Source organism: Scyliorhinus canicula, chromosome 6, assembly GCF_902713615.1.
Source record: "Scyliorhinus canicula chromosome 6, sScyCan1.1, whole genome shotgun sequence".
NCBI classification, from domain to species: Eukaryota; Metazoa; Chordata; class Chondrichthyes; order Carcharhiniformes; family Scyliorhinidae; genus Scyliorhinus; species Scyliorhinus canicula.
This window is the reverse complement of record NC_052151.1, coordinates 81,619,107-81,638,345: the sequence shown is the minus strand read 5'-3', so window position 1 is coordinate 81,638,345 and position 19,239 is coordinate 81,619,107. Positions and strand designations below refer to the sequence as shown.

The 19,239-nt window shown below is 40.8% G+C and overlaps 1 protein-coding gene across 6 annotated transcripts in view; it reads right to left on the bottom strand.

Moving 5' to 3' along the window:
* Positions 1–19,239, bottom strand: part of epha7 (eph receptor A7) — a 307,453-nt gene that overhangs the window by 284,906 nt on the left and 3,308 nt on the right. For all 6 annotated transcript variants that reach the window (XM_038799579.1, XM_038799580.1, XM_038799582.1 and 3 more), the window contains exon 3: positions 10,411–11,080. In XM_038799579.1, the coding sequence (XP_038655507.1) occupies positions 10,411–11,080 (670 nt within the window). The remainder of the gene's footprint in view (positions 1–10,410; positions 11,081–19,239) is intronic.

Sequence of the window (19,239 nt, the reverse complement as noted above, 5' to 3'; positions counted from 1 at the left end):
TGCTGGAATTTGTCACAGCTGTCAAATTTTGAGCAGAATTTTCAAAACAGGTTGTTGCATGTGAGTTGGCCTGACACCTCCAATGTGAGATGGAAGCTCTTAGTAAAAAGGTTTATTTTGTCAGCTTTGTGGTCACAGAACATCCATCTGGCAGGGAAAAGCTGCAAGAAAAGCTACAAGTACATGTTGTATTTTTATTAAACTGTGGTGTGCTCTGCAACCAGTGTCAACAGGGAAGTGCTTTGAGGCTGCCCAAACTTATCTTGCATAGATGTGCACAATGAGAAATCCTCAATTCCATGGGATTCACTAGATCTGAATCCATGCCCCAGTCCACTAACGTTGACCAGTCTATTAAAGTGAAAGGGTGGAAAATGCTGTGCTAGCAAGCAGAGGTAGCAGGATACTCCACCCAAAGAAACAGTGTTTAGTGCTCACTGTAGCACTCACTGTATTACCGAAAGTGATCATGGCCTTAAAGATTTTGCCACTGAATCGACAATGCACCCAGCGCAACATAATGGAGAGAGCCATGAAATATCTGAACTTGCCATTCATCACATCGCAAAATACTGAAGATACTGGAGATATGTAATCAGATAAAATGTCGGATAATGCCACAGATCACGCAGCACAATAAGTTCAATGTCTAACATTCTTCACTCCCATAAGGTGCTACCTTCTCATTCCCACAGAACAGCCAGACATATTTCAAATTTTACTTTGTTTTTCTTAAGAACTTGAGAAGTTTCAAATGAGAAACAGCTGATAGCAGACTTATAACTCAAGTCAAAGCAAGCCCAAGCAGGGGTCAGATAGGAAGGCGATTATAATACAATATTTAAACAAAAACAATTGCAGAATGTAATTATAAACATGAAGGAAATTGTAAGATGTACTTTAACTGGATATGTCAATAAGAGTAGGTTTTATGATCATATACAGATTGCAAAAGCCATTTAAGGAATGGAGCTGTTTACATTTAATAATAGTATATCTATATATAATATCAAACTGAGTGACATTTGACGAGCCTGAATTTAATCCAAGTTCCCCCCACCTACTTATAATGATATATTCAGGAAAAGGGGCCCTGCAGCTTTTCAGTTAGGAGAACCTTGCCATTTTTATTGAGTTTTTGCCTTCACCATTTATAACTTTATTTTTCCTGAGTTAAAACATTCTCTTGAAGTACAACTTTCAAAGGCACTTTTCTTCACAACAGTATACTCCTTACTCCTGCTGCTGAGGAGGAATGATTCAGAATTTACTTGATTCTATAAAACCTTCAACAGGGGGGATTGCCAGCTTGTCAATGTTACATACTTCAGGGAGAAAAATCAAAGGGCAACACTGAAGTCACACTAATAGTAATCTACAAAGGCTCATGCACTGTGTACAAGGAAAACATTGGGATATCAGGCAAATGAAAAAAGAATTGGCAACTTAAAACTCCTGCCGTTTTCAACAAGATTCAGGACAGATCTATGATTCTCCCACTGAGATTAAAATGGAAACTTTTGTAGTTAATTTATGGCAAAATAAGTAGGCCTCTTTCGGTTTCTTTTAAACTTGTCCTTTTAATAAAAAGTCTCTCCATTCATCTCCCATTTCTCATAAAGGTAGAGAACACATGCCAAGCTCCAGCCAGCAGTCTAAGACACAGAGACACATTGAACTCATCTGAAGCAGTGTCTAAAATTAATGCAATGCCACATTTAACTGCTCAGCATCAACATATTGGATGAGCTCATATGAAGCACAGGTCCTGAATTGTTCAGAAAATAATCTGCTCCAAATACTCAGTTGAACTGTCTCCCTGGTATGCTCGTATTGCATTTGCTGTACTGCAATACTTTTTAATGTGAAAAGGATAATAACTCATCTCGGCCAATTGGAATAAGGACACATAGGGGCTTTTCACAGTAACTTCATTGAAGCCTACTCGTGACAATAAGCGATTTTCATTTCATTTCATTTTCACATGGCTCAGATCATACCACTGTACACAGGTACCAAGCATTTGAAACGGTCTTGAAGAACTTTGAAAACATCTCTTTAACTGGGAATATTAAATGGATCACAATGTTACTAATGTAACCAATTCACTGCCATAAGCCTTAGTACAGTTAGTCTGCCCCATTATCCTATGAGCACTCATTCGGTACTACCTCCTCATGGATCCCTGTCTGTATTTTTATGCATTTCCAACTGTTAACAGGATTGCTGAAAGAAAGAATTGCTCTAAACAAGATGTTGGCTTGCTTCCAGAATAGGGTATTCAACAAATGATTGTCTTGGATTTGTGCCAAGGATGGAAAGTGCACTTACACATACACACTGCGACACTCAAGTGCAAAGACAACATTACACTACAATACAAATGTCCAGAAAACTGTGGCTTTAAATTAACAGCACTGGATTATTAAAATCATTTACACAAAAATCCAAATGGAACACACACCTTCTTTACTTTTATCCGATTACCCCCCTGCATTCCTAATGTGTTGACTCAAGCCTCAATACCATCCAGTCCCATCAGTCCTTCACTACCTTATACTCCTGAGCAATCTTCATATGTAAACCTGGACAACGGGTCCAAACAGACAAACCTAATCATGCATCCTGATGTTATGTCCATGAACTTGAGCATGTTCCAGTGAAAATTAGTTGAATTAATTGATCATTCCTAATCCTAGCCAAGGATTCTGCCTTGCCCCACTGAGATCAGCGAACATGCCATAGACCACAGCTTGGGGCCTTCCAAATCTATGTAATTCCATAATACCAAAAGAATGATCAAAGCAGTTCACCCAAAAAGAGATTAATTATGCTCTTTATTTTAGAAACAATGGTGAAAAGGGGAGGCAGTGATGTGAAGTAACTATATTCACTATCAGTAATTCTGTAAGAATAAATGAGCCCACTGAATTAGCACCACAATGTGTAACAAGTAAACTATGTTAAAAGGTACCAGGTTGAAGAAAGGAAAATTATTAAACAAAGACCGCTAATTTTCTTGCCAAATAAGTGAGTGGCATGTTGTTTAATCTAAATATCTTGGTTAATCACATTATTGAAAATCGCTGAAGTACCACAAGCAAGTTCTTACATTGTGACTTCCACATGAGGGAACAGCACATGAGAAATGTTAGACCACAGGTTACAGATGCACTGAAATTAAGACTTTGGCCATTGTGCAGTTGGAACTGTGATTCCAGGCACACAACATTGTAGCAGCATGTTTTATGGTGGCTACTGTTGTCATTATTGACTGTGGGCATATTATTCCAAGCACAGTTCAAAAAATATTAACTCAACAGGAATAACATTGCAATAGCAATACCTGTGCACTCAGCGAAACAGAGCAGCCAAAGCATTTTATGTTTATCTTTAAAGCCAGGTTGGCATAATTAATTGTGTGTTTATTTTAAACGATATCACGTACTTGAAATAAATTAACCCCCAAACTATACTGCAGACACGTCTGACTAAACTCAATGAGGCATGCTGTTTGTTAACTCCTCATGTGCTACTTGCTGCATTCAACATACAATATAAAAACTATAGAAACTGTCCGGCTCATTCATGGGGTGAAACAACTTAATAACCTGGAATTTCTTGGACAATTGTAGTGTAACTATAGTATCAGGGCAATCTTTTTTTAAGTAAACAACTAAGACTCGATACTCATTGGACTTCAGAAGAATGAGGGGGGATCTTTTAGAAACATATAACATTATGAAGGGAATAGACAGGATAGAAGCAGTGAGGATGTTTCCACTGGCAGGTGAAACTAGAACTAGGGGGCATATCCTCAAAATAAGGGGAAGCAGATTTAGGACTGAGTTGAGGAGGAACTTCTTCACCCAAAGAGTCATGAATCTGTGGAATTCCCTGCCCAGTGAAGCAGCTGAGGCTACCTTGTTAAATGTTTTTACGGCAAAGGTAGTTAGACTTTTGAACAGTAAAGCAATAAAAGGTTATGATGTGCGGGAGGAAAGTGGAGCTGGGTCCACAAAGAGATATCTGCCATGGTCTTATGGAATGGCCGAGTAGGCTCAAGGGCCAGATAGCCTACTCCTGCTCCTAGTTCTTGTGTAGCCACAGCCCCATCAGCTCCTCAACCCCTTTGACAGAGAGCTGATTGGTGGTGATTGAATCTGAGGGTCATCACAACTCAGGCGATGGGAAAAGTTGAGATGGCAGGGCATTCATGAAAAACCTCAGTCAATTGATTGATTGATATTTATTGTGACATGTACTTAAGTACAGTGAAAAGTATTTTCCGGCGGCCAAGGGAATGTACACAGTACGTACATAGTAGACAAAAGAATAATCAACAGAGTACATTGACAAATGGTACATCAACAAATAGTGATTGTTACAGTGCGAACAAGGGCCAAACAAGAGCAGCATAGCGTGTCATAAGTAGTGTTCTTACAGGGACAGTTCAATCCAAGGGAGAGTCATTGAGGAGTCTAGTAGCTTTGGGGAAGAAGCTGTTCCTATGTCTGGATGTGCGGGTCTTCAGACTTTTCTATCTTCTGCCCGATGGAAGGGTCTGTAAGAGGGAAAAGCCTGGGTGTGATGGGTCTCTGACAATGTTGTCTGCCTTCCCAAGATAGTGGGAGGTGTAGACAGAACCAATATGAGGATGGCAAGCTTGTGTGATGCTTTGGGCTGAGTTCACCACACTCTGCAGTTTCTTGCTATCTTGGGCCGAGCCGTTGCCATACCAGGCTGTGGTGCAGCCGGATAGGATGCTCTGTATGGGAATTGAATCTGCACTTTGACATCACTGCATCACGAACCAGCCTTTCAGCCAACTGAGTTAACCACGCCATCAAATAGAATGAGATCCATTTTAGGAACTTAGTGCGAGCGTCAGATATTTCTAAGGCAGGTGCATTATTATTAGAAAGAAAGTTAGCTTCCTAATCGATGGCCATAAGTTTCATCACAATTGCTCATCCTCCACAGTTATCAATTTGACAGGAAATCTTGCTTTAACTCTATGAAAATAATAACAATAATCTTTAGTGTCACAAGTAGGCTTACATTGCAATGAAGTTACTGTGAAAATCCCCTGGCACGAGCATTAGATATTTCTACGACAGTTGCAGTATTATTAGAAAGGAAGTTAGCTTCCTAATCGATGGCCATAAGTCCCCTGGTCGTCACATTCTGACACCTGATTGGGTACACAGAGGGAGAATTCAGAATTTCTAAATTATCTAATAGCACGCCTTTCAGGGCTTGTGGGAGGAAATCGGAGCACCTGGAGGAAACCCACGCAGACACGGGGAAAACGTGCAGACTACACACAGACAGTGACCCCGCCGGGAATCGAACCTGGGACCCTGGCGCTGTGAAGCCACGGTGCTAACCATTGTGCTACCGTACTGCCCACAGAAGAGTTTAGGACAAAATAAATCTCAGCCCTAGAATGGCACGGCGGCGCAGTGGTTAGCACTGTTGCCTCACGGCGCTGAGGACCCGGGTTCAATCCCGGCCCTAGGTCACTGTCTGTGTGGAGTTTGCACATTTTCCCTGTGTCTGTGTGGGTTTCACTCCCACAACCCAAAGATGTGCAGGGTAGGTGGATTGGCCACACAAAATTGCCCCTTAATTGGAAAAACATAATTGGGTACTCTAAATTTTTTTTTAAAGAATCTCGCCCCTTATTTCTGTATGCAAGTAGGATTTCCATTGTGCTTTCAGCAACGTTGCAGAAGCAGAGCAGGAATAGCTCAGAGGAACTTTCTAGGCATTGTTCATCAGTCCCAATTACAGGAGGGCAGCCTCTAATGCACCTATCTGGCATTTCTCCATCAGCAGACCCGCCGCCATCCTTTGGCTCCTTTTGAATAAGTTTGCTAACCTCGGACCAATTTATTGACGGTTTTCTGCAGTGATCCCAAGAGCTACATTAAATCCACTTAAACTTGTAGCAGGCACTTAAGGCTAACAGTATTCAACCTAGCTGTCTGGGTCAGGTTTAAAAGAGGTGCACTGTCCAATCGGCACCCAAAAAGTGTATGTCTTTTGAAAAAAGCACCTTGTTACATCTCTCAGAATGATCCCAAACATAATTGGTTTTAAATACTGTGACCAGTGTTATGCACGCAAATGCTGCAACCATTTTAGACACCCGAGTTGTGTGGACTTCAAATGAGCTGATTGGCCTGTTAATCTGATTTTAGTGATATTAACAAAGAAAAGAACATTTTCCTGGAATCACAGAGAATCCCATATTCTTCTTCAAAATGATGCTCACAATCTTTAACAACTATCCATGTCATTATTTGTTATTTAAAGTTACATCACTAACGCAGATTATGTTTTCATTATCTCACTGCTGTTTGCTGTGTCGAATTAACTGCTCTTTAACAGGCCATTTCAGTCCGCTCAGAAAAAGAGTGAGATTTATTGAAAAAATGAGATTATTTTTACAATCAGCATGATGCTAAGTCTCCTGGCCCATTACTAGTTTGCTGTCATCAATCTCCTCACGAGCCCGTGCCACCCAAACCCCACAATACCCCAGACTCCCGCTAACATAATAAAGATTGGTGAAATTCATTAGTCTATTGAAACACCTGAGCCCATTGGAAACATTGCTTGATTGACAGCTCTGACTCTCAAATCTCTGCTGTTAATTGCACAATGGTTATTTACACAAAGTTAATCAAATACTTCCACTTTCAGCTATTGAAACTTTAAAGGTTCTGGACGATTGACACTTTTATTGCCCGAGAGTAAAATAGCATTTTTTAAATGGTGAAAAGTTATGAATGAATTACTGTTTTATTTGAAAGTTTTTTTTGAATACATCCTATTGTCACTATAGGGTTCAATGGTTTGAAAGCATGTATAGTGGGTCAATAGGCCTGGAAGTGCTGCAGTGTGCACAGGGGGCATGAGGGCTATTAGAGGTAGTTGAAACAGCATATACTGGCTTGAGGTTTGAGGGGCATTATGGTTGTTTTGGTGCATGAGAAGGACTTCTTGAACTTCGCTTTTAAAAGGTACGCTCATGCAGCATATGGTTCACAACACCCCTGAGATGCCGTGAACCATGGTTCATTGAAAACCCGACACAACTCCATGATGGAGTCAGCCAGGTCAGGAGTTCAGGGTGCAGGTGTTTGACATTAAGCAGCCTATACCCTTAAAGGTCACTCCCAAAACTTAGTCAGCCTGGGAATGGGGCTAGGAATTGCAGAACCAGTTCTCAGCTGCAGTTTTTGAAGGGCTTCTGAGTCATCCCGACTCAGTGAAAACCCAGCCCTAAGTCTCTGGACTGGGGCGGGGCTTAAACCCAGATCATTCCAACTCCCAGGCAAGATATCTTCCAACTGATCCATGGTTGGCACTGTGAAGTCAACTGAGACCCAACTGTGACAACCGTTCAGGCCTCCTAGCCATGCTTACACTGGAACAACAGATGCCCCATCCACTCAATGCTCACTCTGGACACAAGTTATAAATCCTTGCCCCCTCCCCTGACCCTTGCATCACATACACGAATAACTTAAAATAATTCAAAATGAGTGGAATCTCACTGTAGGCAACTGAAGGACAAATAAGAAATTGGTTGGATTTCTGGCAGATGCCAATAGCTGCACCCTTCAGACTCAAGACCTTATTTCTTCCTGTACTGCAGTGAGTACATTTCTAAAAATTTTGTACATTGAATACACGAGGTTTGAAGCCTTTTTTTAGTGAAGTCCATGGGAATCCAGAAATCTGTACAGACCACAAAATTTGCCCAAAGGTTCAATGAAAATACATAAATTCTCTGAGTAGAGAGGCTGAACCACATACTGAACCACCCTCACATGGAAACACTGCTGCAGCACATAATTCTTAAATGAAGGCGTAACGGTTTGAGAAATATTTGTTCCTCTGTCCTGATTACACATTCCTTACTATTAAAGCTAAGTTTTTTTTCTCCAGGAAAATGTGTTCAATACAGAGCTGTAACAATTTGCAGTAAATATAGATGGTAATTATTTTCATTTTATCAACACTTATTATCTACATTGTGTTAAAATCCTTGGAAATGTCTTGTTCTTTCTAAGTAACATTAAATCTGCTGTGCCTCAAAATGACATTTTGGTACGAGCTGAACAAGCTTATCTTTGAAAAGAGTTAGTGTTCCATTCAACCGTGATCTGTATTGAAGATTATTTTGTAGCTTTCAGTGCGAAGTCGACATCAGAAAGCCGACACTTTTGTGCAGACACATAGCATTGCCTTGTACTCTTCTCCTTTAGTTTCTGCTGTATGATTAGCAGGGACCAGGGTGCAGCATGTGCAAGTAATCCCGTCATTCTTGTCTATGAACATTTAATTCACAGAATCACAGAATGCTTATAGCACAGAAGGAGGCCATTCAGCATGTCATGTCTGTGCTGGCTCTCTAAAGGAATAATTTACCGAGTGCCGCACCTCTGCTTTCTTCCCGTAACCCTGCACATTCTTCCCTTACAGGAAATAACTCAATTCCCTCCTGAATACTTTGATTGAACCTGCCTCCATTGCACTCTCAGGCAGTACATTCTAGGTTCTAACCACTCGCTGTGTGAAAACGTTTTTCCTCATGTTGCCATTGCTTAGCCCTTCACCTTAAATCTGTGCCCTGTTGTTCTTGATCCTTCTATCAATGGGAATAATTTTTCTCTATCTAAGCTGTGCAGACCCCTCATGATTTTAAATACTTCTAGTAGTCTAATTAATACCACTCTGGTATACAGCATAATTCTGCCACAGCCTTTAGTTCTGTGGTCGATATTGGAAAATTACCTGATCGGCTGTTAGAAGTCGAAACATTTAGTGAGAAGCTTCGGACAGGAGGATTATTATTATGGGGATTTTTACCAAGTTGAAGAATTAAACCTGGAATTCGTGTTTCTTGACTTTTAAAATGTACTTTTACTTTTTATATCGCCTTTCTCCACTTTCTATCTGCACACTGACTATAATATTACCCTGCCTCTTAGAATTTAGCGATTGTCAGGGTCATACAATTCCCTACAAACTGGCATATCATAGTTAATCATAGAATTTACAGTGCAGAAGGAGGCCACTCGGCCCATCGAGTCTGCACCGGCTCTTGGAAAGAGCACCCTACCCGAGGTCAACACCTCCACCCTATCCCCATAACACAGTAACCCCACCCAACACTGATGGCAATTTTGGACACTAAGAGCAATTTATCATGGCCAATCCACCTAACCTGCACATCTTTGGACTGTGGGAGGAAACCGGAGCACCCGGAGGAAACCCACGCACACACGGGGAGGATGTGCAGACTCCGCACAGACAGTGACCCAAGGCTGAATCGAACCTGGGACCCTGGAGCTGTGAAGCAATTATGCTATCCACAATGCTACCGTGCTGCCCATGAATGGAAGGAGGCAGCACAATCCAAAAATGGTTTGGAAGGATCGAATGCTTTCAGAATTAACCATCACACTGTTCTCCTCTTCCTGATCCAGCATCATAATGCCGTAGGATGCTTCATTTATTGCCACAGCCAGTAATTAATAAATGCCATTTCATTAACGCAGATGGATGTAGTAGGTGATATCCAGATCTAGAACTAGCATTCACAAAGAACTGCTTGCAGTGAATCAAGCATTCCACCAATTTGAGTATTGGTTTAGGAATTATGTCCAACAACCCTAAAGTTTAAGATTGATTCTTAGAACATTCCTTTGCTTCATCGTCATTGAAACATAGACAATCAAAGCAGGAGTAGGCCATTTAGCCCATCAAGCCTGCTCTACTATTAAGTGTGATTATGGCGGATTCTCTATATCAATGTCATTCTCCCGTTCTTTCCCCATTCCCCTTGACGCCTTTAGTGAATTGGCTTCCACACCCCTCTATGGTCAAGAATTCCACAGGTTCGCCACACACTCTGAAGAAATTTCTCCTCATCTTCAGCCTAAATGACCGACCACATATCCTGAGACAGGGACCCCTTGTTCTCGACTCCCTCCAGCCAAAGGAAACATCCTTCGAGAATACAGTCTGTCCAGCCCTGTTCGAATTTTATACATTTCAATGAGGTGCCCTCACATTCTTTTAAGCTCCGCGAATTGAAGCATAGTCAACCCAACCTCTCCTCCTACCACAATCCTGCCTTCTCAGGAATCAGTCTGGTGAACCTTTGCTGCACTCCCTCATGGCAAGTATATCCTTTCTTTGGTAAGGAAACCAAATCTGCGCACATTACTCCCGATCTCACCAAGAGCCTGTACAGCTACAGTAAGATATCTATGTTCATCCATCAGTTTTTGGAACAAATGATTTCTGGATATGGGGCTTCAGGACTTATTTATAAACAGTTTTGATAAATTATAGGTGTACCATTTCCATGCAAAATGGAGCACTTACCCTCGCATTCATCCCCTTTCTGCTGAAATCCTGCTTTGCAGATGCACTTTCCAATGGGCACCAACCACTCACCCTCTGCACTGCAGTGCATCTTAGGAGGGTTTTCTGTTTCCTCTTCTGCATCACTGACACATGTTCCACGCACCTCCACCAGGGACGAAAACTCAGATCCTGTTACTGTGTCCGGGAAAACGGCCAAATTTTCCACAATAGACCAACACTTCTTATAGTAAACACGGACGGACACAAGGGCAATGCAGGCGCCCACATCCTGGAAAGCCAAGTAGAATCCCTTTTTCGACAAAGGCCCGATTTCTCTCACCTCTGTGTTAAGCTTCATTACACGCTCCCCAAGGTCCCCTTGAGTAAAACTTTCATCAGCTGCAATGGTATCTATTTTGAGGTACTGACTCTCTTTAATGTCCCAGCCAGCATCTGAGTCACTTTCAAAGTAATACAGGTTAAATGTCTCCTTGCATGTCCCCAAGACTCCTGGAATGCTATTACAATCCCTCAGGGTAAACTTCACCTCCACAAATATCCTCTGAGCATTGCCTCTTGCAATCCAGTTAGTCCGCAGCCAGTTGTTCTGATTAGGTTCCATTACTCTGCACACCTGGTATGTGCGGATAGGAATATAGTTCTCATCTACTCCGCTGATTTCTTCCCACTGAAAGATAACAGTACTAGATGTTACACATCAATAAACAGAAACAAAAAGTCCCAACAATACAGTTTTTGTTAGGTTTTCACAGTAACTTAATTACAGTGTTAATGTAAGCTTACTTGTGACAGTAAAGATTATATTATATTATTAAAATCTGCATTTTGAAACAGTAAAAACAAACATTTACACAAGGTCTCTTGAAAAGGATCAGAATCAAGTGTAGCTATTGTAATGTGGAATGCTATAAATTATCTCCTGTCCTTGACAAAGAAGCCAGTGTTTTAAATTGGGCAGGTTAAACATAGAAACATAGAAAATAGAAGCAGGAGGAGGCCATTTGGCCCTTCAATCCTGCTCCACCATTCATTATGATCATGGCTGATCATCAAGTTCAATACCCTGATCCCGCCTTCCCCCCATATCCCTTGATCCCTTTCGCCCCAAGAGCTATATCTAATTCCTTCTTGAAGTTACACAATGTTTTGGCATCAGCTACTGGCAGTGAATTCCACAGATTCACCAATGTCTCGTTGAAGAAATTTCTCCTCACGTCAGCCCTAAATGATTTACCCCTTATTCTCAAACTATGACCCCTAGTTCTGGACTCCCCACAATCGGGAACATTCTTTCTGAATCTACCCTGTCTAATCCTGTTAGAATTTTATAAGTTTCTATGAGATCCTCTCTCACTCTTCTAAATTCAGTAAGAAGTCTTACAACACCAGGTTAAAGTCCAACAGGTTTGTTTCAAACACGAGCTTTCGGAGCACGGCTCCTTCTTCACCTGAAGAAGGAGCCGTGCTCCGAAAGCTCGTGTTTGAAACAAACCTGTTGGACTTTAACCTGGTGTTGTAAGACTTCTTACTGTGCTCACCCCAGTCCAACGCCGGCATCTCCACATCATGTCTTCTAAATTCAGTATTGGAGATGCAACGTTAACCATCCATATGTTGTGAACGGTTTCTGAAGTGGGGTCATCACACAAAAACTTCCCGGAGAAAGCTATACATTCCAAGCTACCCAACAACATCTATAACTTCCAACGAAAGATACAATTTCATCAAAGCAATGTCACCTAATACTCTACTAGGTAGTACCATCATCAAGCTATTTTTACACTCCCTCTATGGGATAGTACTGTGCATTTAAAGAAACATCTGGATAAATCAATCTTGCAGCAATTTCCCAACAATCAAAACCAAAATACTGCTGATGCTGGAAATGTGAAGAAAATGCGGACGTTATCTGCAGGTCAGACAGCATCTGAACAGAAAAGCAGAGTTTACGTTTCAAGTGGCGCTGACCTTGACTGGGATCAGTTACCAATTGGCCCACTCAAAACATTGATTAGAAACTTGGCCTGAACTCAGCCAGGAAAATTTGCTCATACTAATTTGAAGTGATGGAAGATCCTTCAGAGCCCACTTGCTTTGGTGGCAAATTTTCAATATAGCCCTAAAATCTCAGAATCCTGAACATTCATTCAAGATTTTTTGGGCAACACATTAAGAATGATTTCCAGAATATAAAAGCAAAGTATTATTGATGCTGGAACCTGAAACCAAAACAGAAAATACTGGGCAATCTCAGCAGGTCTGACAGTATCTGTGGAGAGAAAAGGGAGCTGACATTTTGAGTCTGGATGACTCTTTGAAATGATTTCCAGTCTAACATATCAAGTAGCTCTCACTCCCCTTAAGCAAGCACATTCTATTCCCTTCACATCAAACAAGGACAGTGACCCGCTGCTCAACATTGCAGCAAACTAATACGGAGACGAGATTATTAGATCTATCCGTGAGTTTATTTTGGAATATTAATTCTTTGGCAGTGTAGTGCTATACAAATTATACAAACATTTCTGTCAAAAGGCTAGGTGAATTTATCCAAGCAGTAGCTGTTCCATGAATACCAAAGGGGACATAATCTGGATCTCCAGTCTATGCTATTAGCTAATCATCAATTTGGCAATGTCTAAGGTGCTTCAGTTGACCCCAGTAGCTCAAGGTTATGGTAAGGCTTATGAAATGAAAATGGCTTATTGTCACGAGTAGGCTTCAATGAAGTTACTGTGAAAAGCCCCTAGTCGCCACATTCCGGCGCCTGTTCGGGGAGGCTGTTACGGGAATCGAACCGCGCTGCTGGCTTGCTTTGGTCTGCTTTCAAAGCCAGCGATTAGCCCTGTGAGCTAAACAACCCCTTATCATACTGGGTCTACCTAAAGTTCTATACCAGAAATACATGTGTTGAACTCAAACAACGAAAGGGTTGAGTTTGAATGTCATGTCCCATGCAGTTGGCGCACGTATCAACAATTACTATGAAGCTGGCCACTTCAACAAATTATTAAAACTAGTGTAGATGGAACTTAATTCTAAAAAGAAATTGACAAACACAAAAGTCACCAGTGAGCGTGTGTTGAATGCCTAACAGAGTGCACAAGGGTGCACTGTACCTGGCAGAGAATGGGAACATGCAATTTTCCTTTCTGGTCATTTGCCTGGTAAGGTTACACTGTTGGCTTGGCCTTTCAGTAAAAAAAAATCAAGGAAGGAATTCAAGCACAGCTGCAAGTGCAAGAGACTGGAGATAGGGAAGCTCAAACCCTGGAAATCATTTGGCATCTGTTTGGTTCTTTGATCTTGAGCTTCCTGCTGAGGCAGCATAGAACCTCTGGGCTACAGTGGTCTTAGAGCAGGCCCTGGCACCACCTTTCTTCAACTGTGTTCTCCAGAGAGCGTGATGCAGAAAGTGAGGTGGGATATGAGCAAGGCCTCACTCACCTTAAAAAATTGATAGATTTGCACTTGCGCCTGGTCCACTGATATCCATGCCCAAGGCACTTCTGGAGCAAAGCAATAGAGACAGGAAGCTGACATTACAGAGATACGCCCTTTCTCTTTCCTCATTTCATAACAGATCACCTATTCCCAGCTGCTGCAAATGGAATATTTCACCTTGATATTTTCAGAAGGGAGATTAAAGGCAGGCAACAAACAAAATTGGCAAGAAAAAAGGCAGGAAACAAAATGGGTCATCTGAAAGATATTCCATGGCCTTAAAAACAAAACTATCATCTCTTTACTTCAGGAAGTAGAATACAGGATAAATGATCTCTCCTTTGTTATTTTACAGTATATTAATGTGGTCTTCACCTTGGCTAGATTAATCCATCAAGTATAACATGCTCAAGGTTCATTAGCTCCGCTCTAACTGCAGGCTAAAAAAGCTTCATAATTATATTTTCCAGGCAAATGTTAGAAACAAAGAGGCTGAATTGCACTTTATTTTTAAATCATGTCCTGAACAGTTATTTGTTTCAGATATTTCCTGATTGAGATCAATTTTGATAAGCATTTGGTTTTCATGTTTAGAGCTTTTCATTAGCTTCCATCAGTCACACAGGAGAGTGGTGCACTTTCAAACACTGAGCCCTGCTAGAAAAAATATATCTCACAAAATGAGATGGCGTGGAAACTTGTTCTCAAAGTTCAACATAGGTAGCTCATTGCTATACTGAGAGATAAGTTAATTTAAGAATTAGTGCAGATTTATTTTATCTTGTTCCTATCCTAAATTTCTATTAACTATCCCTGCCCTGCAACACAGAGATTACCTCATTTTATTCACACAGGGCCTGTTTTTACACCCTTTAATGTCTGTCCTAATGAACATAGAACAGTACAGCACAGAACAGGCCCTTCGGCCCTCCATGTTGTGCCGAGCCATGGTCACCCTAGTCAAACCCACATATCCACCCTATACCCGTAACCCAACAACTCCCCCCTTAACCTTACTATTAGGACACTACGGGCAATTTATCATGGCCAATCCACCTAACCCGCACATCTTTGGACTGTGGGAGAAAACCGGAGCACCCGGAGGAAACCCACGCACACACGGGGAGGACGTGCAGACTCCACACAGACAGTGACCCAGCCGGGAATTGAACCTGGGACCCTGGAGCTGTGAAGCATTTATGCTAACCACCATGCTACCATGCTTGGATCTTATGCCTCCATTTGTTTTCAGAGTAAGTGTACAATACAAGTGGCCAATTGAAAAAAAGTTATTACTTTTATAAATGTCAAGTCAATCTGTAGATTTGCCTTCACAATGGGTTAATTGTCAATTACCAAGTTCATGAATCCAGAATTGACCAGCTGATGATCTGGTTTTTTTTAATGGAAGTGTCTGACAGCTGATACAGCTGTTAAATTAAAATGTATGCAACATTATTAGGAAAAATACTTGTGGGAAATAATTATGGAAACCTAAATAGATAACAAAGTAATTTTCTATATATATTAATCATGGCCGATTAATAGTCCAGGGAAGTGGGAGGTTAATTTTCATTCATATAATGCAAACCCAAGATAGCCAATGTACAAAGATCTACCTGGACAATGTTTTGTTTTTGTATTGATGGAGTCACAACATGTTATTGCTCATTAAGCTTTAGTTGTATTTTTATTACATGTGACATCATAGATGGAACACTTCATAGACTCCCTACAGTGCAGAAAGAGGCCATTCAGCCCATCGAGTCTGCACCAGCCCTTGCTCAGAGAGAGTCCCCTACCTAGGACTAAATCCCCGTAACCCCACCTAATTTTTGACAATATTAGCATGGCCAATTCACCTAACATGCCCATCTTTGGACTGGGAGGAAACTGGAGCAGCCAGAGAAACCCACACAGACACAGGGATAAAGTGCAAACTCCAAACAGACAATCACCAAGATTGGAATCGAACCTTTGTTCCTGGTGCTGTGAGGCAGCAGTGCTAAGCACCGTGCCACCATGCTGCGCATTATACAAGTTAATTTTCTCAAATTGCCATAAATATCACATTCTGCAGTCTATTAGTCATGCAGACTTAATTCATGCTTTATCTTTACTGGGTTTCCACCAGATAGCTGCTTGATGACTTCATTTCTCCACAGTAAAGTAAGGTCTTATTTAGTATTGCTTTTACTATTATATCGTGAGTACTTGAATGACAAGTAGGCTCAAATTAAAGGAAAGCAAGCAAGGGGAGAACAATGGCAGCACCAAGTAATACCTGTTGGTAGTGAACGAAGTATCTGTATTAAGGGCTGTCATGTGAACCAGAGCAAGCAGAGAGGAATGTTCCGAATAAAACACAGTCTAAAGAGACAAGCTCAGACAACAAAGCCACTCAATACAACCACCTTTTGCCAAAGTGGAGTCCCTTTTATCAGGTTGCCACAAAGATAAACTGAAACCTTTTTGAGGAGCAAAGTAACAATCCTTTCTAAATCCCATTTATGAAAAGCCCCCTGTAATGGTGCAGGCAACTTCTGGAATGTCGGAAGAATTGTCATCAATTTACCTCAGACAAACACTCTGTTACTGAAGTCCTTCTGCAGATTCCATATCACAAGATTTGTAAGGCTCTCAAAAAGAGACTGCTGGATACCTGACTGCAGGGTGCACAAGCCAAGTGAAAGCTCAGCCTTCATTATTATGTTGTAGTGTCAGGTGAATTAACTGCTTATATTTTGTGTACAGTTGCTCTGACTTCTCATAAATAGTCATCAATTTTATATCCCATCCACGTAAAGAGCATCAGAAGCTTGAAACATGATTGTTGTGAGGGAATGTGCTGGAAATGGAAATGCTAAAATACTTGGGAACAACAGAGAACATTTATTTATGCATGGTGCATTCAGTTCAAAGATTATCTTTTCATCTCTGCAAGAAGAATTTAAATATAACCCAGTCTGGTGGGATAAAATGTCCTCGTTTTGTGTTATAAGCAGTTCATATAGCATGTTTAGCTGGTTTAGCTCACTCAGCTAAATCGCTGGCTTTTAAAGCAGGCCAGCAGCACGGTTCGATTCCCGTACCAGCCTCCCCGGACAGGTGCCGGAATGTGGCGATTAGGGGCTTTTCACAGTAGGCTTCATTGAAGCCTACTTGTGACAATAAGTGATTTTCATTTCATTTCATTCATGAGCTTGGGTGAATTTGAACACAGTTTTAAGGGGCGCGGGCACGTGGCATAAAAAATGACCTGTTCAGGAAATTGCCTAAGAGAAATTATAATGGTGGCTGGTGTGGGAAGTGAGGAAATTCCCACTGATGAACAGGTTGAGGCATATTGTTTGGCAGAGTTGTTCTATCTATAATTTACCTGCGTTTGGACTGGTTGCTGCTGACATTGGACCAAAAAATGAAAATATTCTGCTCTTAGTATTAAAATGTCTTGTGTTAATGAGAACAGAAGTCACATTCATCAAAGAGAATTGTAAGATAATTATGCAGGTTTGATCCAATTGATTATCATGAAACAGCTACACTCTTTTGTTTTATATACATTTTGTTGTTGTTGAGACATTAAACAAATTGTACTGCATTACAAAACAGACAACTGCTGTCAAATTCGCAGCATTTCCAATGTGTTAAATTTTTTGGCAGTTTGATTTATTAGCAGTGAAGCATCACATATTTATCTGGATTTACTAAATATTAATATTAAACTTAAAACTTGAACTAAATTTAAACTTTCTCAGACAGTGAATAATTTTCAACCACACAACACATTGTAAGTCAGTTTCTCAGTAACTCAGTTCCTACAGAAATTCTTCAATATTAGTGGTTTATATGTCATGACTTAACCAAAACAAAATTATTTTAGTTTGCTTGAGACATTTTACCTCAGGAATTTATGTTGTGCAAAGAGACTTTCAATGTGGTGTCAAGTTTTTTTTTAACTGCAAAGGGAAATAAAACATATGACTACCATCAAATATTCTCAATTTCTTTCCTATATCCAGATCAATACATTAAAAAATAATGTCACATGAGATTTTGTATGTACAGGAATGCAGTATAGTTGTTAAATGACTTTGCATCAAAAGAACCAAAACATAATTGGAGCAAATACAGTATAATTCAGATTGGCAATAACTGTTCCTTCATTATCTAATCCATCAATTACATGGTAATTTACAAAATGCTTTCCATTTCAGGTTCAGTCCAATTTCTAGGAGCTGTTCAGCACACTGGGCTAAATCACTGGCTTTGAAAGCAGACCAAGGCAGGCCAGCAGCACGGTTCGATTCCCGTAACAGCCTCCCCGAACAGGTGCCGGAATGTGGCGACTAGGGGCTTTTCACAGTAACTTCATTGAAGCCTACTCATGACAATAAGCGATTTTCATTTCATTTTTCAATTTCAAAAATACCCTGTAAATACCACTATTTTTTAAAGAGAGTAGAGCAAGTTCTGGCCTACATGTGATCTAGAACTGGTTATGGGTAGATTTGAGGTGAAATTCTCCCAGACCTATCCTCAGGGAAACAGGGTATAATCTAATCAAAGTGAAAAACTAAGACAAAGTCTAAACAACCAGCAATCATTGTCCAGTTACATACCTCACATCACTGGTAACTGCAATGCCTATTTGTCTTTTAGCGTAGAGAATATATTCTAAAGGTTTCTAAAGATTGCATCAACACGTTTTCTTGTGTTATGCCTGTAGCCAGTTGGTCAATTAACATATTTTTTAGTCTTTTTTTTTAAGATCTCCTTTATGTGAAAGTTTATGCAAAAGTTTCCCACAATCAAAACAAAATAGCACATGGATAAAAGCTTTGACAAAGAGTCATTTGACTCGATACGTTAGTTCTTTTCTCTCCCGACAAATGCTGCCAGACCTGCTGAGATTTTCCTGCATTTGGTTTTTCGTTTCAAAATAGCACATTCCTTTTTGTCACATTGAGTAGTTCAAAGCCGAAATCAAGAAGATCACACTGGAGGGCCGTGTTAGCGCCCTGTGTCTATCGGAAATCAATTGATCGTCATTTATTAAATTTCCATTTGTCCCAGATACAGGCGCTCCGACTAACTGCGTCTTGAATTGTGATTTACGACTGACGGCTGCACGTTACAGACAACACCATCCTCGTTTAGATTAGTTCTAAGGACTTCAAAACAGTCGACGATCTTCTCACTAATCGAGAGGGGGGGGGGGGGGGTGCTGCCGACACAAAACCACCCTAATGAACTGCACCTCCTTGACAATTCAGCGCTAACGGCAAGGGGCACACACAGGCCGCCCACCAGCTTCAGGTTGGAGGCTCCGTGCCACTGGCAAATAAATGTGTGTCAATTGAAAAGGGTTTATTTTAGAAA